Source organism: Magnolia sinica, chromosome 4, assembly GCF_029962835.1.
Source record: "Magnolia sinica isolate HGM2019 chromosome 4, MsV1, whole genome shotgun sequence".
In the NCBI taxonomy this organism is placed as follows: Eukaryota; Viridiplantae; Streptophyta; class Magnoliopsida; order Magnoliales; family Magnoliaceae; genus Magnolia; species Magnolia sinica.
The window spans coordinates 63473285-63497942 of NC_080576.1; the positions used below are offsets into that span (position 1 = coordinate 63473285).

Genomic DNA, 24658 nt, shown 5'->3' on the forward strand with positions numbered 1-24658 from the left:
AAGATTTATTGGGAGAAATGATATCAAATTGTTAGATACATAAATTACATGATAGGACATAAAAGTCTTTAGAGTCTATATGTTGAAATGAAATGTATATGAGTTGCAACTCTCGAGGTATGTAATTTAAAACATGCAAATGTGAGATGTTTTGGTATTACATTCATTCTAATAAATTTATCATTGATATTATATAGTTAGAAAATTAAATATAGAATGTTTATAGTCAATCCCAGGTTGTCAGTTTCATAAATTTATCAGATAGCCTGATACAACATTCTCGACAGAGTGGACCGTTACACTACTATAAATATATTCAAAACTAAAAATGAATGTATATTTGGAACATTTACATTATTCTGGATTTTCTGCATATTTTTCGAATTTTTCTAAGTAATTTTTTTTTTCAACCGAAATGGAGGCATATCGGCTATTACGCCCCCTGTATTGGCCGTTACGTTGATTCTCTGTATCGGTAACGATGGTGACCGTTATGGCACCGTTACCAATATGGAATGTTGAGACTCAAATATTGGATATTTATCCCCTTAATTGCACTAGTTTCGACTGCATTTAAAAGCTAAATTGATTTACTAACATATATTTTCTGCATGCGAGGTAATTCTAGAACTAAGGATGAATATATGCTCAAAGTAGTAGAATTAGGGCTTAAAGGAGTTCAAGTTAAAGGCATGAAGATTTGGAGCTTGAAGACAAAGATATGATGTGCTGAAGATCCAAGAAAACCAATACCAAAGATGGAGAAAGGTCCGAAAAATCAAGCAGTCAAATAATAGAAATAACAAGCCTGCGGTCCCACTGAAGGTAGGTTCGGTCCAATCGAAAGTGCAAAAAACAGTCCAACAACAAACAGTGGATTTTTAGAGTAAATTTGGCTCGACCGAAAGACTGTTCGACGAGACCTAAGTGGTGTTCGGTGTGATCGAATGTAGTTCGGCCCGACCGAAAGGAGATAGAGAGTATATGGAGTTTTTGGAGAAATTCGGCTCCAATCGAAGGAACGTTCGGCTAGCTTTGGTGTGACTTCGGTCCGACAAAAGGTGCTCGTCAGTGTGACCGAAGCGTAACAAAAGTGAGCGATTTCGAAGTTGGTTTAAAGCCAATGCGAGATTTTCCTATTTAAGGGGGTGTTTTAGGCCATTATAAGTACGAATTTGGGATTGAGAGAGAGACCAAGTACCGGCAAAGCTTCCACCGAGCCATTATTCTTCTTCAATCCTTCAGTTCTAGTTTATTTCTCAAGTTTTTCTTTTGTTTTTGTTTAAGATGTTAGTCATGCTTGGCTAATCTCCTAGCCAAGGCTAAGGGATGAACCTTTTGATGGATTTTTTTTTTTTTTGTAATATTTAATTCATTTTCAATAAAAGTTTTTAGGTTTTTATGTTGAATTATAATTGGATGTGATCGAATTCCTAGATTAGAGAAGGAATCAATCTGTAAAATTGATTGATCTATTGTTGCCAATGTTCGAAATATTGGTATCGCTTTACGTATCGCACCCTTAGGATACGGATACATATCAGTTATCGCTCGGGATATATCGGTTGTATCATGTAATGTATCGTTGTTGTTGGAAACATGAGGAAACATTGGGAATTTGGTCAAATTTTTAAATGAAACTTCAGTGATTGTTAAATAGGACATCAATACACACTTATAAATAAAAACATTACAAAAAACAAGTGCACATTATAGGTTTTCTTTGTGTGGGGTCCTATTCTATAGTTGTCTAACTGAATTGATGCAAAGTATATTCAAAGTCTATTCATATAATTTATAAATGTAAGAAGACGTGTGGAAACACAAGTAATACATTCAAAAGCAAAAGAAGAATCACTAGATCAGGTTACAACCGTTACATACATGTTTGTTTTTATGTATGAAAAAAATAGCAACCGATTTGTGAGAAATTAGAAAATTTTGATTGTTTTCAATTTTCCGTAACTCGGTCCATCTCCTCCAAATCTCAAAATCGAAGCTCCCAATTCATAATTTTTTATACATTAACAATTTGACACTAATTTAACATGATTATTAGAAGAAAAAAAGGATGAAAAATCGACAATGCTCACTGAATCAAACATGTGGGATATATCCCACTACTTGTGCGTTTCGTATCGCACAGGTGAGATACAAGATATATCGTTGATATTTAAAACACTGATTGTCGCCTCCAGGTACAATAGATGCTTTTGATTCCCTGCGATTGATTGCTTAAATCTTCATAAGAGATCAAACATATCTTAATTCTAATATGTGTTGGATATTGTCATTGAATTTACTGCTATATTTCTGATTAGAACGGATTGAAATCTAGTTCTATTTGAGTTATCAATTCGAGAAGACAAATTAAATTCATAATTTATTGATTGAGGATTCCTGAACCCTTAGTTACTTTTATTATTTGTTTAAACCCTTTTTAATTACTTTTCTGCTAAATTAAAAACCCAGACAACCCATTAGCTTCGATGTGTTCTCACCAATTCCCTGTGGACAATCTCGGTCTTACCTAGTTTATTACTACAATGTAGTCCTACACTTGGGATTGCCAAATACGGAACACCTTGCTTTGCCAGCTAGGCTTTGAAATATAAATGTTTCTTGTTAATATCTTTTTGTACATTGTCATTCCACCACTAGTTTTCTTATATGATTTGCTTTTTCCACTAGATACTCTTAAAACATCTTTTGCCACTTTCCTAACTAAAGTTGTGGCCTTGATAGTGGAATGGCGGAAAAGGATTCATGTAGCTTACTGTAATTAGTTGGGATAAGGCTTAAATGATGATGATGACACTCCTAAAAAATCTTTTGCCACTTTCCCAATGCACTTATATATCTAATTCCACATAACATTTACTTCTTCCTCGACAATTCACTTTCCTTCTTCCATTAATTTATTTCTGAATAATGTTGTTTTCTATCCTTATAAATTCTACTGCATAGTTTTTTTGACACCTATTAATTTCACCCCCTTTCTTCCATCTCTCAATGTAAACATCCATCATCATTAACGTATGTTGCATGGTTAGATTCTCTCTTGGTATAATGTTGCAATCATATATTTTAATTGTTTTGTCTTCCCAAGTAGAAGGAAATTTATTGGGGCTGCCACACGGGGACGCCCTTGTGACGGTCATGCTTGGCCTTTCATAATCGCATGCCCCTCCCGTGCACCCCTGCCACCAACGCAGTGGAACATATACTATTCCAGTTTCGCGACCCGGCGGGCGGGCGGCGCAGGCGCTGACAACTGGCACACTTGGCGCACTTGCGTAGTAAGTAATGGAGGGGACTTTCCTCGACGATGCCTTGCCCACCGTGGCCCTAGCCCCGCCTGTGTAGCACGGAGTCCCTGTTCGCTGCCCAAGTACAACGATGCATGCGCCTGTCGCCTTGACTGCGCACCGCCCTATCACGGGAGCCCTTGCCCCTTCGTCCAAGTATGACGCTCAAACACATTACTCCGCCACGCTGCCAACGCCATTGCTCAAGCACCCCTGCCATGCCACGTTGCCCATGCTAGCGTGTTGCTGCTGGCGCAGTGGCGTGCTCCTCGTGCTATTGGTGGCATGCTGGAGTGCTCCTCGTTTTGCTGCTGGCGTGTGCTGGGGTGCTTCTGCTGGCGTACTAGAGTGCTCCTTGTGTTGTTGCCATTGTGTTGGAGTGCTCCATGTGCTGCTGCCGTCATGCTGGAGTGCTCCCCGTGCTGCTGCCATTGTGCTGGAGTGCTCCACGTGCTCTTGCCATCATGCTAGAGTGCTCCTCGTGCTGCTGCAGGAGTGCTGCCTGTGCTGCTGTTGCTGCGCGCGCACGAGCATGACGCTGTGCTGCCGCGCCCGCCAGCCATGTTGTTGCTGCTGCTGCGTGTGCGGATGCCAGCGGTGCTGTAGCATTGCGCCCTTGTACGGGCCGAGGACCAGACAGTATAACTGTAGAGACACTTTGGGCGCTCCTTACCGCTGACTGGGGTTTTCGGCCTCGACTACCTTAGGGGGAGGGTAGCCTTGCCGTTGCCCCGCCCCGCTTGCCCTACGTGTATGGATTGGCCGCGCATGACCATGCATGGCCTCGCATGGCCCACGTGTGGCCATGGCTTGGCATGACATCGCGGGCCACGCGTGGCCTTGTGTGGCCCCTTGTGCCTCTTGCATGGCCTCGCATGGCTTGACATGGCATCGCGTGCCCCACACATGGCCACGTGCCACGCCTGGCCTTGTGTGGCCCCATGTGCCCTTGTGTGGCCCCGTGTGCCCCGTGTGCCTCTCGCATGGCCTAGCGTGGCATCGTGTGGCCACACATGGCATCATGTGGCTGCGTGCGCCCTTGTTTGCCCATAGCATGCCATCGCATGACCTTGTGTGCCCTTCCTAGGCCATCGCATGGCCTCGTGTGCCCCGCGTGCCCCTCCAATGGCCTCATGTGGCCTCGCATGCCCCGTGTACCCCTCCCACGCCACCGCGTCTCGTCGCATGACATCGCATGCCGTTGCAATCCCTTGTGTGCCCCTCCCAGGACATCGCATGGCCTCGTATGCCCTCGGTTGCCCCTCCCACGCCACCGCATGGCCTTTGCTTCGACGATACTTTGTTGCCTCCCTTTTTGTGCCTAGCGAGCCTGTTCGGCCTCTTGCGGGGACCTCGGCCGTGTGCGTTTGTTCCACTCGGGATTATGCATATTGGTTTGGGCCGAAGCGCGATGCCGGGCATGATTGTGACGGTGCATGAGTGGTGCTCGGTGACGCTTTTGTCCCACGTTGAATGCTTTCTAGAGTGGCGCTAGCTGCAACCTCGCCCAATGTTGTTGCCTAAGTTTATTCGTGCCCAACGAGCTTGCCTAGTGCTGTGCAAAGAGATCCTGGCCGGTTGCGAAACCCTCCGTCTCGGAGACGATGAGCGACGGTCGGGGCTCGAGTGTAGTGTAGGGCATGATTGTGATGGCATGCCAACCACCCGAGCATGCCCCGTTCCACTCTTGGCCCGACAGCGTCGCTCACGTGTGCCTCGGCGCTGACTCGGCTGCCTGTGCGTCGTTAGCCGGTTTGATGGAACTCATCAGCAAGTGATTCTCCCCCCTCTCGCTCCCGCTGTCACGGGGCGCTGTGAGGTGGGCCTCGAAGCGGTGGTTGCGTGTCCATGGCTCTGTCGACCAACGGCCGCCCCGGGTCGCAGCACCACGCGATGTGGAGGATGCTATCGGCCGGGCTCTGAAACCCTACCTCTTCCTTCTGTCGCTCCTAGTGAAGGACGGCCCGCTCCGCTGCCCGACCTCGAGTCGGGACGGCGGCGTCGCGAAAGGCTGCTACCTGGTTGATCCTGCCAATAGTCATATGCTTGTCTCAAAGATTAAGCCATGCATGTGTAAGTATGAACTAATTCAGACTGTGAAACTGCGAATGACTCATTAAATCAATTATAGTTTGTTTGAATCAAGTCAAGGATAGCTTCCCCCATCTCGTTTTTTTCTCCCAAAACCTGTCATATCTCTGTACTTTCTTTTCCTACATAACCACTAAGTCTTCCCCTATAAATATCCTCTCCATTTGGAATTTCTTGCGTTCATCCATATTCTCCTAGAATTGTCTCTGATTCTATTTTCTAATCCTACTTGCAGGTGCATGTGCACTAATGACATTGATTATACCTTTTAAAAAAAACTAATGACATTGATTATCTCCTCTCCTAACACAAGTTTTGTTAATAAAATCATATAATTTACTTTCTTAACATCTATGATTTTATTATCTACAACTATCCTTGTTATTATCCTTTTTGATATACCAAAGTTTATATCAAGTTCTTTTGTTTTGGCCCCTTTCCACTTGGTCTCTTGAATGCATGCTATGTTAACTCTCATTCGTTCCATTGTATCTACTAACTCTATACTCTTACCTATCAATGTTCTTATATTCCATGTGGCAAGTTCATACTACTCTCCTAGACTAGCTTCTTTGCCTGTATGAGTTTAGAATGGCACAGGAACTCTTGCTTCTCACAGCAACTGGGCGTTGTTGTGGTACATTGCTTCCGAGGGAGGCCCTAGTCAACCCTTGGCCATTTCTCACTATGCCCAGGTTCTGATACTGCACACTTACGGGAATGCTTTAATATGAGTTTGGAATGTCATATTGTTTGGATTCATGATGAAGTTATGGCATATATTTGACATTGGCTGCCAGCCTGACACAATGCTCCTCATTTATCCGGGATTGGGACCGGCAATGAGAGCAGCAAACTCCCATAGTTGCAAACTTAAATGGGATAAATTGTGGAACCCATTGAGGCATAGTCCCAAAATCGGATTGCTTGATGGTCCTACCCTCTGATTCATGGACACTTATTTGTTGAAAAACTGTTAAATGTTTTAGGTCCTCGAATCCGATAGCCAGATAAGTAAACAAAGCCTTTTTTTTTTTTGTTCATGATACATCTAAACTAGTTACCACAATTAGGACAGGTTATGTTGAATTTTTGGTAGCTATATATGCAATTTCTAAGAAATTTCTGTGTTTGTGTATCATATACCAGTCTCACAGAATATTAGATGTTTTATGATCTGTGTTGTACTGCTTTCTATCAATGACCAGAGTCCTCTGTAAAACCCGTGTACGCATGAAGTAAAACACCTGAACTCATGGGGGGCACCATACTGTATGTGTGATATGCACTCCATCCATCAGGTGCTCCCCTTGACTGTGGGCCCTGGGGTAAAAAATTAGTGCAGTTTACGACTCATTTGGGTAATGCCACAGGGAACTATGGGGAGGAGATGCTAGCCTTAGTTTTGTATTAAGAAAATTAATTAGAAAGAAATGGACATGCCCCTTTGGAAATGGGGGTAGCCATTTAGGAATAAAAGCTGTTACTGATAATTGATTCTTAAATTTTTTTTTAACAAGTTGGCTAATCAAACACATGTAATAGGTAAAGAAGTGTTTTTGAGAATCAAAATCACCAAAAAACAATTACTTTAGCGATAATGCCAAACAGGCCCTAAGTATTCTGCTTGATGACATGATAAGGTTTTGCTCAATTAGTTGTTACTGGTGCTGATCTGAACACCGCCATTCTTTATAAAAGATTGTAAGAAAATTGATTCATGGCATTTACAGCGTCAACGTTGGTGGAAATTAAATATCGATGGGTGCTCGTTGGGAAATTCTGGGATTGGTGACAGAGAATCTATCCAGACGACCTTCCAGGATTTGGACATTCTGGATTCACGTGCAACCATGCAAGGTGTACAGTTGAAGAGTTACGACCGTAATTTAAATGGTGCAAAACTTACATAGAAGTCTAGCCTTGTATGCATGTGAATATGCACACGTGCGTGTGTTGCATATGTGAGGGAGCGCGTGTGAATGTGTTCGTTTGTGTGTGAAATTTTAGTTTTGCATTTATCCAGGATCAATTTTCTCATTCTTCTTCAATTATAAACTCTTTCTTCTGTCTGTTATTGCAGGCCGTTGAAAGTTGGCTTGTTGACCGGGCAGTTCTACCCATTGAGAATTCTCTAGGGGGGAGCATCCATCGGAATTATGATCTTTTACTTCGATATGGGTTGCATATTGTTGGGGAAGTGACACTTTCAGTTCGGTATTGCTTGCTTGCCAATCATGGTGTGAAAATTGAAGACCTGAAGAGGGTTGTTAGCCATCCTCAAGTGAGTCTATAGTTTTGAGATCTTTTCTTTTGTTTTTTCTTTTCTAATGTTTCGTTTGCGAGGAGGGAGATTTTCATTTCTCGTTATCAGATAGGTAACTTCATAAATGTTTCAGGCTCTTGCGCAGTGTGAGAACACACTAACAAAGTTCGGGGTGGTCAGAGAAGCTGCAGATGATACTGCTGGTTCTGCACAAGTACGTGGTGGGGTTCTTGCGAAATTGCTATTTTGGTCCTGAGTCTCCTTTCCTGATTTGAGTTTGTTGGTGCAAATGTAATAAAATTCCATAGCATTTGCAGATCTGATAATGGAAGTGGAATTCAGCAGAATTTAAATTGCAGGATTGCATTTCTTATTCTTGTTTTTTTCCGTTTCCCCACAAAAGGCTGAACATGCCTATCTTCTTACACACACTCATTTAATGAGGATCAGAACACACTCCAGGAACACAAAGGATATGAAGAAAAAATTCTTGTCTCCACAGATTTCAGTATCTTAACATGCTTGAATATTTGCATGTTGTAGTTCGTTGCTGCCCAAAAACTCCAAGATACAGGTGCAGTTGCGAGTTCTCGTGCTGCACAGATCTATGATTTAAATATTCTTGCCCAAGATATTCAGGTGTATATCTATTATTACTTAATGAGCTGTATGATCTTGTCATTGTTTGGAATATGCATGAATGTGTAGGTCATTCTCGTTTCATTCCATATGTAGGATGACTCCGATAATGTAACTCGATTTCTCATGCTCGCTAGAGCTCCAATTATTCCGGGCAAAGACAGGCCATTCAAGGTAACCATTATTGTAAAGAGAACCTGTTATTGATTGTCAGAGGAGAAAATAATTTGAGAAAGAAAAAAAAGCTACATAGGGCTGGACATCCAACCTGTATTTATAACGTGGAGATGCATAATTACAAATATGCCCTTATGTAAAGGCATTAGTAATGCAAGGGCATTTTCACACTGGGCTCGAGTGGGGTAGCCCGTGGGATGCAGGGATACACTCGGGGTGGGTGACCCATATGATTTGGGGCCCACGGGGGAAATCTCGTGTTCGAGACTCCTCACCAGGGGTGATTAATGCGCATTTCACACCGGGCTCGAGTGGGGTAGCCTGTGGGATGCGGGGACACACTCGGGGTGGCCGGCCCATGTGATTTGGGTCCCACGAGCCCACGAGGGGTGTTCAGCCGAGGTCCTAACCCATGAGATGTGGGGCCTGCCATACTCTAACAATTCGAGCTTTTAGAGCAAGTGGTTAATTGTCCTGCATCAATTAGTCTTAATTAACTTAAAGAGAAATAACCCAAGGACCAAAGGTCCACAACCCAAAGAGCTAACAAGCCCACTCGCAGATGTCTACACTGATTAATATATATATATATATATATATATATATATATATATATATAATTTGAATAATATTCACTTCGTTATCTGTAACTAAAATGTTTCCCATGCTGGAGTTTCAGAATTGGATTGACGATTTTTGCACTGATGATTTTATTTTTCCATCATTGTCAGACAAGTGTAGTTTTTTCTTTAGAGGAAGGACCTGGTGCACTTTTCAAGGCGCTTGGTGTTTTTGCCATGAGGAATATCAACCTTACGAAGGCATATTCTGACATCTCTTTTCACTAAACATTCTTTTTATCTGTTAATCTACCTGTTAGCTTTTATTTTTCTCCCTTAAGAGTATCCAGACTGTGAGTGCTCGTCCTTTATTCTCTCTTCTTATTCCTCAGATTGAAAGTCGTCCGCTGCGGAAGAAGCTGCTGCGTGTACACGACTCCAGTAATGGGAGTCCAAAGTAATCTGCTAAAACCATTCTGTTTCATCATGTTTCTTGCTCTTGTTACTGATGATAGGAACACAGTTGCAATCGATTTTGTTGCAATTGCCTGCTTTCAAATTCCTTGCCATCTCATAATTCTTTGGTGGATCTTTATGCAGGTACTTTGACTATCTTTTCTATGTGGATTTTGAAGCATCTATGGCAGATGAGAATGCACAAAATGCCCTTAGGCATTTAAAGGTAGATGTTGTTTAACTTAGTGATGGAAGGATTTTCACATAGGCATTTGAGGAAAAATCTTCTACATGTTTTTTTTTCCCCTTAGCTGGAGATTGCTACGTTCTGTAGAGTTTTGGGGAGCTATCCAGTGGACATGAGTGAGGCTGGAACTACTTGAAGCCAGGTAGTCTCTTTTGACGTTAATTATTTGTTGGATATTATTTTTGTTTGAGTGTATAAATAAGCAAATGTATGCGAATTTCTTAATCTTCTCAAATGAAGTTTAGCTTGCACTTGGCATGCATGCCATTTTATTCTTCAGATTGCTACTCGTCTGAAATGGAATATGTTTGACTGGAACTGAATTTCTCAAAGAAGAAATTTTTCATGGTATCCATATCATTGTCATAGACAAAAATGTTAGAGCTATCTAGGACTGTACCTTTTTAGGAAAAGAAGTCATGAGATGTTCCTTCAATTATTATTATTATTTTTTCTTGTTGAGGACATACAATCCCAGTTATGTCATGGTGGAATGGCTTCTATATTTTCAAAGAAGTCAAGGTGGGACTATACAAGGTTCAAATTCTGAATCAATTTGGCATGTTCAAGAACTTGGTTGAGAACAGACTTTTTTGGTTGTTAAAAACTAAGGTCCTGTTTGATGTTGCCTCTAGTAATTGCACAATTGATTCTCAACAAACAATTCTATGGAATTGTTTATTGGAAATTGCTTATGCAAAATTAATTGCCAATAGACATGTTTGGTAGATACACATAGATCGAGGTTCTGTAGGTGTCCATCAAGACAACAGTCTGGTTCAGCGAGCCAGCACCCTGCGTGTGGAATTGGATTCCACGCCAAGCTAACTTTTGAGGTGCAAGTTGGGGCCTGAGTGGGTATGCGTGTGGCCCATCTTTCACAATGGGCCAGGCCACCGATGGACCATGCCCAAAAATCTCCCAAATGACAAATTCTAACCTTGCAATAAGTGGTCTGCAATGGGGTCTTCTTGCAAGTGGTCCGCCCACAGTGTGGCTTATGGAATTAACGGTATGGATCACCTAACCATTAGTCCCATTTGTACGAAATGATGCCCAAGGCATGTATAATTTTAAAGGATGGTGGATCATATGATCACAAACAAAAATCAAGGACCAGTCATCAGTGAAAAAATCAAAGAGGAACACTTGTTATACTCATCATTGAGCCAACATGTTCAAATTGTGTACCATAGTATAGATGGATTGTAATCAGAAAAATCATAATAGAAGATATTTTTTACTATGGTCTTTCCTTATTAGCTTCAACGACAAACGCTACTATGTACTTGTTACTGCTCTCTTTAAGGGAAGACAGTTGATAGAAACGAGTTTTTGTGTCTCTCAAGCTGCATCGGATCTTTTAACTAAGCCATGAGATTGAAGACCCACTCTCCCCACTGTCAATCGAGGCCAAATACCACTTTTGTACAATGAGGATCGAGGGGATGTGTTAAATGCCTCCCCATGCTTCAGTATATAGCACGGCGTTTGGACTCCAGTGTCCTTCTTGTCTCTCATTTTTTAGTTTTGCCCTCAACTGGCATTGAGTATAGGATCAAGGGGATGTGCTCGATGGCCATAACGGCCATCACCGTTACGGTCTCTTTTTTTTTTTTAATTATTTAAATTAAAAGAAAAAACTTGGAAAAACTATATCTACCTTGTAATGTTGAAAAAAAAAATCCGAAAATTTTGTATCTGCCCTGTAACTATCCATCATGGAGTTGTTATGGCCTTTACAAGGGGCATAATGGGCTGTTAATGGCGATTATGAGTTTTTTTTTTCCATAATGGCTGTTAAGGCAGTTAAGACCCTACAACGTGTAACGGCCTTTACAACACACCACGGATGTGTTGGATGCCTCCCATTCTACGATCATGGTTGAGGACTTGGACTCTGAGCCATGGATATGAATATCTGTATTGTATTGGCCGATACGGTTGTATCATATCCGTATCGGCACGAGCCAATATGCAATACGGGGTCGTATCGGCCCGATATGAAAAACTTGACCTGTATCGGCCTGTATCCGATATAAGCCGATATGCCCATAAAAGTATTATTAATTTTATTTTTAAAAAAAATCCACTAATGTCTCCTCATCTTTTTTCATTTAAATCATGGAAGAAGCTTAAAAACACATTTTAGGCTAGATCTAACCTATTTTGGGATCAAAATAAATGATATGAATGGGATTCGATGAATCGTGGACTATAATGCGAAAATCGAAAAGAAGGGTAAACCTTCACTTTTTTTTTTGGCATTTCAATGTAATGGGCTCTAGTTCACCAAATCATGCTTGATTTGCGTTCAATTAGGGCCCATTTAGTTGACCTTCAACAAGTCAAACAGACATACAACATGCTCATCAAAGAATGGTCTGATACACCGTCCAATACATGATCAAAACACACAAAAATGATAGATTCTTGAATTTCTCATTTCCCCCTTATTCTTCTAATATTTTTTTCATATTTTTTTGCTTAAAAAAATTCTGATCGATACAGGCTGATATGACCCTGATACTAATACGCGATGTCATATCATATCATTTTTTTGTCAGGCCGATACGTCGACCGATACCGACATTCAGAACCATGCTCCGAGTAGTATTAGGGGGGTTCAGAAACATGGCATTGATTTGCTACACCCAGTGTTTTAAATAGTAGTAGCGTGATGTGTAGTGCTCAACCCTCTATAGCATGTAGCATAAATACGTAGCATGTAGCGTAAGCTACACGATACTTCTATTTTTTAATTTAAAAATAGGACAAATATAATAAATAGTGAAAAAAATGGAAAAAAATTTAAAAATGCCTAAAAGATGATTCACTTGATCAATTATAAGCATGTTCAAAAAAGTTTAGTTATCATTTATCAAAAGCCAATCCACATGTATAAGCCAAATCAAATAATTATCACATCAACAACTTTCTAAGCAAACCACTTTAGTTAATAATGTCTAATTGAAACCATAAGTCACAATCATGAAAAGAAATAAAAATCCCATAGGTTAAAAATATCAAGTATAATACAAGTGTCACATTCCTCAACATTAGAAACAAAGAAAATGTGAAAATAATAATAATAAAAAAAAAAAGTAAAAAAATGCATTGTAGCTTACGCTATGGACGCTATGCGCTACGTAGCTGTAGTGTACTCTACGACCCTTGTAGCGTACGCTACAGGGGATTTATGCTATTTGGGATGCTACGTAGCACTACGGCCATGCTACGCTACGTAGCGTACGCTACGGGCGCTATTTGAAACACTGGCTAAACTGCAACAAGAAGGAATCGTGTAGCTAACCTGGTTGCCAAGCCGGGGATGGTAGGAGATTGGTTTCTAAAGATAAGTAATAGACCATTGTGGGGGGATAAAACTCCTTTCTTGGTCTTTGTCGTAGGCTTTTATCCGTAGTGGTTGGAGAAGGATATAACTAAGCTTGTTTGAAGCATATATAGGGAGGTGATTGAAATAGTTATCCTGAGAGACAGGGAGACTGATGGACCCAAAAAGTTTGCTTTTGTGTGCTTCCTTTTTCGGATGATGCTAAGAAGGCTTTTGGAGTTCCCACAGGCGAAGAGCGGGTGGATGAAAACTAACTGTGAACATTGGAAAGGAAGGACGCATATAAAAAGAAATGCAATAGGACTGAGAGAAGGGGGGCAGAGGGCACCACAAAGGTAGATGAAGTCTTCAATGGGAGAAGTTGAGAAGCCGGGCCTGACAAAATCTAGGGGGAAGAAAACATTTTATTAAAGGTACTTCACAATGGGGAAAAATAGCAAAACACGGAGCGTGGAAGGAACAACTTGAAGGAAAAACCAAGTTGTAGTGAGGGATTCATTTCTCTTTTAGAAGATATCTTCTTAAAGCATTTTTGATAGGGAAAGTAGATTTCGAAAATACGTAGAATAGGTGTGAATTTAGGTGTCCAAAAATTGGGACATTGTAATCCTAGTGGGGATGAAGAAACTGGATTGGTGCTCCGTTCGCTTCATGTTGTCATCGGAACATGAAGTGGATACAATCCTCTCAGAAGGGTGGGAAAATTAGAAGCAACCATGATGAGTATCTTCCAGTGGAACAAAAGAATGGGCTTAGTGGGGAGAATTGCATGGTTCAGAGTTTGGGGAGTTCTTCTCCATGCTTGGGATGTGGTGATTTTTGTTGCCATCCAATTGTGCATTGGCACAGTTGAGGTAGATTTGAAGGCAATTGAGGATTTGGAGATGGGGAGGGTGAAGATTCTCTTTATTGTCTTAAGAAAAGGGGGTAAAGATTCTTTATGATAGCATCTCCGAAACAACTATCCCCTTGATTGTAGAATGCAAATCATACAGTGTGTTGATTAATGTTTTAAATAATGCGTAGTGTTCAACCCTCTTTAGCGTGTAGCGTAAGCTACCTGATATTTTTATATTTAAGTTTATAAATAGGGAATAATATGATCAATAGAAAGGCAAAAAAAAAAAAAAAAAAAAAAAAGAAGAAGAAGAAGAAGAAGAAGAAAAGAAAAGAAAAGAAAAAGCCTTAATCAAGACCACCACTGTTATCACATGGACACTACACATAGGGCAACCACTAAAATCCAAGTGCTAGCCCACATGATGGACTGAACGGGTTAAATCCATACCATACACACAGACACACACACACACACACACACACACACACCCACACACACCACAGTTGGCTCCACATGGACCGTGCTGTAGAAAACAATGCACAACCACCCAAACACTTTCGAATAAGCATGGGTTGCATGCACGCCACAAACACACCATAACATGCCCCTAAAACCAAAAAAGGAAAAAATGAAAAAAATTTGCATAGCAACCCTTATCCTCCAACATTGCATAGTAACATGCCACACACACACACACCATAGTAGGGCCCCTAAAACCAAAGAAAAGAAGAAGAAGAAAAAATTGCATTGCAACCCTTATCTTATACAACATTGCATAGTAACCAACATCCTAAAATGAAAAAAAAAAAAAAAATAAAATAAAATAAAAATTGAAAAAACCCTAAGGGCATGTTTGGATTCATGGAAAGCAGGTGAAAGGAAATAATGTTTCCCATGAAACTCACTTTCCGTTGTTTGTTAAGCGTTTCTTTGTGGGAAATTGTGGTAAACATCATTTCCCACTTTCTATCTTTGTTTTATTTATTTTCCACCTTCACCCCTAAGAAATGCATTTTCCCATGGTGGAAGGAAAATTACTTTCTTGAGGGTTAAAGCCAAATGTGCCACCGTCCATGTTCAATCGCCTCAGATGCGCCACATGTGCCACATTGTGCCAAATGAGACATTGTTCATCTCCGGTCATGCCCTACATGTGCCACTATGCCACATGTGCCACCATCTATCTTATCTTGTGCCCCACGTGTAAAGAGCCCCTACTGTGCTAATGTGCCACATGTGTCACACTCTCCTCTTGCTCCCCACATGTGCCATTGTGCCACATGTACCACAATTCATCTTACTTGTGCCCCACATGTGCAAAGCACCCCACATGCACCAATGTGCCACATGTGCCATTGTCCACCTTCAATCCTCCAAATATGCCATGTGCCAATGGTGCCAATGTGCACTAGTGTTGTCATCTAGCTTTAGTATCAACATGTCAAAAGTGCCAATGCATGTCTTGTGCCACATGTGCCACCATATAACTTAAAGCACCTCACATGTACCATGCGTGCCACAATTTAGCTTCAAGTGCCCACATTTGCCACTGTTCATCTCTAAACATCCCACACGTGCAACATGTGCTAATTTGGCACATGCTAGTGACTGCCTTTTTTGTTTTGCCAAACAATAAACTTGAAAATAGATCCTAAATTTCTATGAAAATCATGTTGAAAAACAAATAAGGAAAACAATATTTCCTTTCCCACAATTTCCTGGAAATAAGCTTTCCCAAGAAACACTATTAAGCTTTCCTAAGAAACACTATTTACTTTCACATGCTTTTTATGAATCCAACAAAGCCTTAATAGAAACTATAAATTTTCATATGAAATGAAAAAAGCCATACGTATGTGAAAAGGGGGAAATTTGATTTTTTTTTTTTTTTTTTTGCATAGCAACCCTTATCCTCCAATATGGCATGGTAACGTACCATAAACACACCACAACAAGGCCCTTTTAGCATGGCAACCCTTATCCTATACAACATTGCATAGTAATCAACATCCTAAAATGGAAAAAGCTCTAAAAGAAACTATAAAATTCATCTGAAATGAAATAGAACTCATTAAGAGATATTAAGGGGCAAGAACCTACCTTTATCAAGCTTGAGAAGAGATCCAAACAATAAAAAAAATGGATTTTTGAGCGTCGTAGCTGTACAGATGTGAAAGGGGGGAAATTTGATTTTATCCTTTGTTCGAGCTCCATTGATCTTGAGAATACAGCAAATGGTCCTTCTTGTAGGGTCAATTAATTGGTCAAAATCTCCCCTTCAATGGCTTTGTGGATCATGAGAATCAAAGAAAGGGAATTGGGGCAGAGGCGTCTTGTGTCTACTTAGGGTTTCGAATTGAAAACCCTCTTTCAAAAACCCTATTGTTTTAGCTTTTGAAGTTATACCATTTATGATATGGCATAATTCCACAACCGTACACATGGAGGCCCATTTGTTGATGGTTAAGATTGTTTGATATAGGTAAAAGTATAAATATTCTCCATCTACAATAGGACCTGCTATTTGGAAGGTCTAGATAGCTCAACATCATTGCCATGTGTGAGAAGAATGGGTCACCACCATTTTACATCGAAACTGGAACTAACAACATATAAAGTGTGTGTGTGTGTGTGTGTGTAGCGTAGTGTTTGAAGTATTGGTATCGCTACAAGTTTCGTTGGTTGGTGATACGGAAACAATATCGATATCGCCCATAATATCGTTGATAACGGAAATGCGGGAAACATGGTGAAAATGGTGGAATTTTTCAGTGAAACTTCAGGAGATGTTAAAATACACATGCTTGCATATTTAGGAATTAAAAAATTACAAAAAGAATGCGGGCATAATAAGTTTCCATTTAATGAGGCCTAAAAGCATGTGCCATTGTAAGAAATCAGTCCATCTCATCCATCCCATCTATCCATCCAACCATCTAACGTTCCATCTAAACATCCATCGATATGTTGGAATATCGACAACACACGAAATTTCATCGAGAAATCGTCGACAACTAGAGAGAATGAAATATTGTGGTCTTGATATTGCCTATGTTGTAATAGCGATAATATCGCAATATTATCGATGTTATCATTGGCAAATTGAACACTGCATGCAACCATGTGCCCATAAAAAAATTTGAAATGAAATCTTTTTAATAAACAGATTTTTGGCGATAATTTCAAAATATTGCCGATACACTAGCGATACGAGTGACACCTGGAATTTACATAGTTGAAAATATTAGCGATACATTGCGATATCGATGCATTGACAATACAAGCTACACCTGAAATTTACACAATAGAAAATGTTGGCCATATCGATACATTGGCAATACATCACCGATACCTGGAATTTCTAATACTACTGGTGTTATCGGTATCGCTACTGGTGTTATCGGTATTGCCGAGCTGGAGATAGAGATAATATCAGAGATATTTCCATAATATCGGTGATAATTTGAACAATGCGTATGCTACGATGCTACATGCTATGTAGTTTGTAGTGTATGCTACAACGGGAAGTAAGCTTTTTCTGCATTCTACATTGTGCGAACTACACGCTATCTAAAATACTGGTGTTGATCAAAGAAGGAGAGAGCTCTTTAAAAGGAAGGGCTTATTGCCATATCAAGGAGAGGAGTTAGATGCAATTGCTGGAAATAATGGAGGCCGGCAAAGCTTTGGGAGCAAGGTTGATGCACCAAATGCAGGAGGGTTGGTGGAGAGAGTGGACGTGACGTGGATGCCCACCTAAGTTGGGCCCACGTTGTGGATGAAGAACATGTGGCCCATTAAAGGGGTAAATAGACTATTGTTGTGGTGAAGGAGCCAATAGGATTTCGGCATGTGATGGAAGCTGCTGAGGAGTGAACTCATTGAGAAGATACAAGACCTGTCTGAAGCTGCCATGCATTAATGAAGAGAGGACTCGTAATGGGGAGATGTGTTGGTAGAACATTCGTAGCATTAATGGAACAATGACATTTCAAGCGTAAATATCAGTAATTCCAATCTCATTTAGAAAAAAGATGCATCTTCCCGACAATAATGTCACGAGAGAACTTATTCTCCTTCCATTATCTCGCAAAATGAAGTGCGAGAAGTGTCCACTGCAAAGATAAAGTCCAAGGCATGTGAATCCTCGAATGTTTGGCATAATGGATGTGTGTGAAATGTTAAGAAGGGGTAGTACAGGAGGGGCACTGCAAGCATCCTTAGAAATTATGTTTAGTAGTGAGAGCGCTTGGGGGATAGAAAGGCAGGAAGAGAGGTCCATCTCTCCAAGGAAGGCAGGATTGAGGTTCATTACTGAAGTAGCTAGGCGAACGGAAGCTCTTGAAGCCTATCCTTTAAGACTTCGTACTCCATAAAGAGCTCAACATCGGAATTGTCAAGTGCCTCTTTTGAGTCTTCTTTGATGGTGATCCATCCTTTATGGTCAATATCCAGGTCCAAGAAAGCAAGGATTGAATGGGTGGGGAAAGGACTGCTTGGATGAGTCAAGGAGAGTAAGTCATCATCGTAGGTGAAAAGAACTTGAAGAAGAAGCTAGAGGAAGCTTCTATCTTGTTTGAGGAAGTAGTTGTCACTGAAAGTTCAATGAGCAATGTGTGGTGGACCGTGATTGTCATTGAGGGTAATGACTGAAGCTGGATAAGCTGTTTGAAGAATTAGAAGAAAGGGTAGAAGAGCAGAGGGAAGGTGGTAACACTCTAAGTAGTGGGAAAACGGGGGAAGAGATAAATAGCAGGCTTGAATTGTAATATACTTGCAATTTTGAGGGGTAATTTTTTTTCCAATTATTTAATTATAATTGATCATCAAGTGGATTTAAACCATTTAAACCAAGATATGTGGCAATATGTCCTTTGGATCACCAATCCAAACCATGAATCATTGATCCAAAATATCTAAATTGAATAGTAACTGATTGATTTTCAAATCTATCATTAAAATTATCATCTGACAGATGTATCATCAAGATCTTGAGAATTGCCCATTAGACCACTTGATCTTTTAATAGATAACCATTTATAATGTTTCTTGACACAATATCAACAATGCCATATAAAAATCTTGATTCGAACAAAGATAAACAATTGCGATTTAAGGCCAATAATTCTTTAACTGTCAATTTTAACATGTTTCGTGGACCCTAGCAGAGTATACTAGCTTTTTATTTCATGAATCTAGTAGATTTTCAATACCATAATTTTAAATTATTTTAGCATATGTAAAATCATAGAAATTATCCATATGTAATATAACCATACATTTGAGCAGGCCCATAGTATTATACACTTATTTTTTTTTACCTTGAAATTATTTTTTCATTGATCTTTGTTATAAAAACTTCATTTTGATATAATGATTGGATATAAAAACTTTTGGTATGACTTACACAATCGTGGCATGTACACACGATTAATGCACCCTACTTCACATGAACGCATATGTACAATAATTGGTGCACCGCCACCTCTACGAGCACTTGGAATTTCCCTACAATTAACCATGGTCATGTTGATCATGAAATCATTTTTATAGGAGGGCATAAGGTATAAACAATTTAATCATACTCTTAAATCAATGAGGATGTACTTGTGGGATCCACATCTCCATGGCACGTATGTACATATTATTTGTACCTTCATCCACCCTAAAATCTCTCCTCATTACCCACACCCTTAAGATGAGAGTTACATGTGTTTACCATGCATGTGTATTAATGCAAGGGGGCTTTGGCTCCTATATATAAAGCATGCCAAACCACTCATTGTAAGCACTCACACTTTAAACATAGAGAGAGAGAGAGAGAGAGAGAGAGAGAGAGATGAAAAGAGAAGTTTTGTGAGCTTACCTTCTGATCCAAACCGTTTATCAAGTGAGTGCTCTAATACTACATCTCATAGATGTTTTAGATTAAATCTAAGTGAACCCCACAGAGTGTAAAACTGAGATGAACCATGGGCTAACCATGAGGTGAGCATGCATGGTACCCCACACGTTGCCTCACGTGAGCAAATGCATGGGCCCCATGTGTGGACATAATGAATGGTAAGGGTGGGCCCCACCCTTCTATAAGATTTTGTACGTGTGGATTTTTCGATCTAGATTTGAATTTTTGTTTATTTAGTTATTTATTTTTGTTATTTTTGAAAATATAAATGAATTAGTTGGTTGCGGGATCTCATCATTAGAATTATAATGGGCCGTAATAAAAGAAAATTGACATCTCCCTAAAAGGACCCCGCCATAAGATCATGATGATTAGTAGTAAACTTATGTATAACTAAGCTTAGATATAAAGCGTAATTTTGGAATATTGTTGTGATTACATTAAGATGTGGCTGTGGGCCCCACGAAGATTAAATACATTCCATAAATAGGCCTCACCACTAACCTTGATGTATAGGGTGAATCATTTTATGGTAAATTTTTATATGCTATTAGTTAATCATGATAAGATCATTGCCTTATTGTGTGTTGAGCCACATATGTTAAGAATGCCTAAGAAATGGACCCCACCACATTATCATGGACGATTGATCTCAACTTTGATATATATATATATATATATATATATATATTTTAAGGGTAACGAAAATATATTAAAAGAAGCAGAAGAAATACAAAAAAGGGGGAAATCTGCTGAGGAGGCAGAAACTAACACCCCAAAAAAAAAACAGATCCTCTTCTTTGACAAGCTTAACAAAACCTGCCCACTCAAAAATTAAAGATTTGGCTTTAACCCAGATAGCTCAGGCGGACGCAGAAATGTTGTTGAAGCATCTGTTATTTCGTTCCTCCCAGATAGACCACCAAACAACAATAATGACCATCCTCCAGATCCGCGTCTTGGGTTTTCCTATGTTAGTCCCATGCCAAGCCGAAAGCAAGTTCTTGGCAGAAATTGGGTTACACCAGCTAATGTTGAAACGAGAGCAGAATTCAGCCCAAATGAGAGAAATAAAGGGGCAATGAATGAGGAGATGATCCACAGATTCTCATTCTGCATACAGCAAAGGCAGATGTTGACGATTTGCATCCCCCTTTTCTTCAAATTATCAACTGTGAGAATTCTGTTTTTACCAACCAACCAGGTGAAACAAAGAAATTTGGGAGGGGCAGCGTATTTCCAGACGAACGGGGTGGGAGGAGTCAGCGGGGTGATCTCCCAATCGTGAAGGTTTCTGGAACATTGCACGTCCCAAACAAAGTTGCCATTAGAACTGTAGAAACAGTCGTCCACTGTAGAAATTGTTCGGGAATGGATACGATAAATGTTAGGGAAGCGAACCTTTAACGGGGTCACCCCTAACCATGGATCTTCCCAGAAACGAATGGACTTTCCGTTGCCGAGCTCGAAGATAATGCTGTTAAGAAAATCCTTTTTGGATCGCAGGATACCTTTCCAAAGAGGTGAAGCCCTGTGAGACGAAGAGTCATTAGGCCACCACCCACTAGGAGAGGTGCCATACTTACCTTTAATCAAGGAATTCCAGAGACTGCCTCCTTCAGAACCCAGTCTCCAAAGCCACTTACCCAGCAAGGCCCTATTCATAATCTTTAGATTTTTAACACTTGCACCACCCTCTTGGAAATGCTTGCAAACCTCCTTCCAGTCAAGCAAATGAAATTTTTTCTAATTGTCTTTCCCACATCACAAGAAGTCACGTCTCAAGTTACCAATGACCGTCATCATTGATAGGGGGCACCTGAAGAGGGACATATAATAAATGGGCAAGTTGGATAAATGGATAGGTATCTGCACTTCCATGTAGCCAGGAATTTCTGGAATCTGACTATGATTTTATCCCACATCGATTTCGAAGGAGAGCCAATGATGAAAGGAAGCCCCACAAAATAAGATGGGACAGAAGCAGCATGGCAACCAATGGAGGCAGCGTAGATATCCGAATCCGCAGCCGACAGGTTGACATTGTAAAGTTTCGATTTAGCCAAATTAATTCTCAACCCAGAAACAGCTTCGAAACAACGAAGGGAAGTGTGAAGGTTGTCGATGTATTCCTGGGAGGCGACAGAGATAATAAGGGTGTCATCAGCGAACTGGAGATGGGAGATGGGACGAGGCAGACCTGGCATCCCAATACCATGAAGAATTCCTTCCTCCTGGCCTTTCAACAACATTTGGGAAAGGGCCTCACCAATTACCAAAAAAAGGAGCGGAGAGAGGGGATCCCCCTGACGAAGACCTCTAGAGCTTTTGAAGAAGAAAGGGCGAGCCGTTGAGGAGGATTGAAAAGTGGGCAGAACCAACACAAGTGCTGATCCACTTTCTCCATCTATCACCGAAACCCATACGAGACAACATATATTGGAGGAAGTCCCAATCGACGTGGTCATAAGCTTTTTCGATGTCCAGCTTATAGAAAACAGCCTTCTCTCCAGATTTGTGACACGAATGAAGGATTTCATTGGCAATAAGAGCGCAGTCAATGATCTGTCTGCCCCTGATGAAGGCGCACTGATTCATAGAGATGAGGCTACCCATAACCTTCGACAAACAAATAGAGAGAACCTTCGCTAAGATCTTGTAGGGACCCCCTATCAGACTGATAGGTCTGAAATCGAAAAAAGAATTAGCACCTTTTTCCCGAGCATGCATATTGGCAATACTGTGAAAGAATTGAGTATTCTTGTCCCCTTCAGCGATCCATTTCGCTCTAGACTTCAGCTTCCAAGAAGTTTCCTCCTGAAGGGCCCTGGATGCAAGATCTTGGATGATCTGGATACGTTTTCCCAAGATTTTGGCGGACATCAGGGTATCCTCCGCGTCCACATCGATACGCTGGAGATCCGAAAGAATATCTGAATATTCAGCTGCCCTCTTTACCAACTCAGCCCTGAAAGTTTCTCCTTAAGGAGATGAAGTTTACAAAGAAGTTTATGCCCAGCAAAGCCATCAACCCGAAAAGAGACCCACCAGTCCGCCACACGTTGGTGAAAGCCTTCAATGGACAGCCAAGACGAGTTAAATCTGAACGGTTTCAGACCCCAACTTTCATCGTCCACTCTCAGCAAGATCAGGCAGTGGTCCGATGTCGTTCTAGGAAGGGCCAATTGGGAAGCTGAAGGAAAAGCCTCAAGCCAGTCAGTGGAAAGAAGAAATCTGTTGAGTCTAGATTGGGTAGAATGAAGATGCCCGTTAGACCAGGTGAATCTTGCCCCAGAGAGAGGAAGATCGACAAGTTCATGGGATCGGATCCAATCCGAGAAAGCCACCATATCCGAGTTGACCCTTCTCTTCCTAGAATGTTCCTCAGCGAAGCGGATAACATTGAAATCTCCTACGAAGCAGCAAGGACCTGAGAAAGAATTTCTAGTAGCAGTCAGCTCATCCCAAAAACCTGTTCTCGCCGCGTGTGAATTGGGCCCATAAACCGAAGAAATTAAACAGCAAGAGGAAAACTTATCTTTAAGAATAACAGTCACTGAAAAAGACCCAACATCGGAGGCCTAGAGATCCCATTTAGATGATTTCCAAGCAATGATGATGCCGCCACAACTACCCGAGGCGTTGAGAGAAATCCACTTAACATCTGAAGCTTTCCACAAGGTGGCGAGAAGGCTATCTTTGAATAGGGGAACGTTCGTTTCCTGAAGACAGACAATGTCCGGATCCCTTCTGCTAATAGAATCTTTGATGAGGCACCTCTTCTGTTTGGACCCCACCCCTCTAACGTTCTAAGAGATAACTTTCATTGGGCAACGTTGCTTCCCTGAGTAGCCTGTCGGCCTTGACGCCTAGTGTGATCTGAGATGAATCCTGGACTCAGCTGGATTCTTTGGAGTTCCCGACTGCCAGAGGGTCTAGAAGTTTTTATTTTTTGGAGGGGGTATGATGAGGGGAAAGGGGTCTCCCTCTGTTTGCAATACATGTGAAAAGGGCGGTGTAATCTTTCGTCCTATCCTCGAACGATAACCCGAGGGCTCTTCCGACATGTCCCACCGCGTCTCTAATCCATTTCTTATTTTGGATGGAATCAAAAAGCTTCTCTCTGTTTGAGTCTGCTTGAGCAGTCGAGTCTGTGGTCTCATGTTACTGAAGAGGAAAATCAGCACACATCTGAAGGGGCTCAGCAACAATGACCTCAGTAGACAAATCGTCTTGGAATAAGGTAATGGGGCCCATATCAGTCTAATCATGGGATTGTGGGAAGGATGTTTGTGTGTGTGTGTGTGGGGGGGGGGGGGGGGGGGACGAAGGAAGGGAAGAACAGGTTTGGGTTGCAGAGTAACGACTGTCGGTATCGTCAGCTCCGGAGCAGTCGACGCTGAAGACTGAAGGGTGGGACAACCTCGGGAAGTGGTGGGATTTGGGTTTGAAGGTGAGGAGGTTGTCAGGGAGGGAAAGGCTCTTAGGGATAAGAGGGACGGAGTGAGAGTCAGGTATAAGGAATGCAGGATTCGAAGTAAAAGAGTGGACCTGATATGAACCCGGACCCGAATCGCTGAATCCGGGGGCATACAGAGCTGAGGATGGGAGGCAGCGCTTATCCGCGAATGAGGGCACGTGTCGTGGTAGGGGGCCATCTTCAAGCATGCAAGGGACGTGTCGAGACCCTGGTGAGTTACGATCGTCAAAAGGCGGTGGGGAGGGTTGATGGAGATCTGAGGACGTGTGGACACGCAGACGCATTCCACGTAGCGTTTTCTATCAGACCATTAAGGAGCGTTTGCTTTTTTTG

The 24658-nt window shown here is 41.3% G+C and overlaps 1 protein-coding gene across 10 annotated transcripts in view; it reads left to right on the forward strand.

The window, feature by feature from the left end:
- LOC131243168 (arogenate dehydratase 2-like) overlaps positions 1 to 24658 on the forward strand; it is a 64341-nt gene that overhangs the window by 10729 nt on the left and 28954 nt on the right. For 6 of the 10 annotated variants that reach the window (XR_009169915.1, XR_009169913.1, XR_009169910.1 and 3 more), the window contains exons 4-10: positions 7483 to 7683; positions 7799 to 7879; positions 8209 to 8304; positions 8401 to 8478; positions 9213 to 9498; positions 9642 to 9723; positions 9809 to 9886. Coding sequence is in view for 1 of the 10 variants with exons in the window: in XM_058242313.1 (XP_058098296.1) it covers positions 7483 to 7683; positions 7799 to 7879; positions 8209 to 8304; positions 8401 to 8478; positions 9213 to 9302; positions 9434 to 9498; positions 9642 to 9723; positions 9809 to 9880 (765 nt within the window). In the remaining 9 variants the exon portion in view is untranslated. The remainder of the gene's footprint in view (positions 1 to 7482; positions 7684 to 7798; positions 7880 to 8208; positions 8305 to 8400; positions 8479 to 9212; positions 9499 to 9641; positions 9724 to 9808; positions 9887 to 24658) is intronic. The other 4 variants (XR_009169918.1, XR_009169916.1, XR_009169917.1 and 1 more) reach the window with 2 other exon arrangements.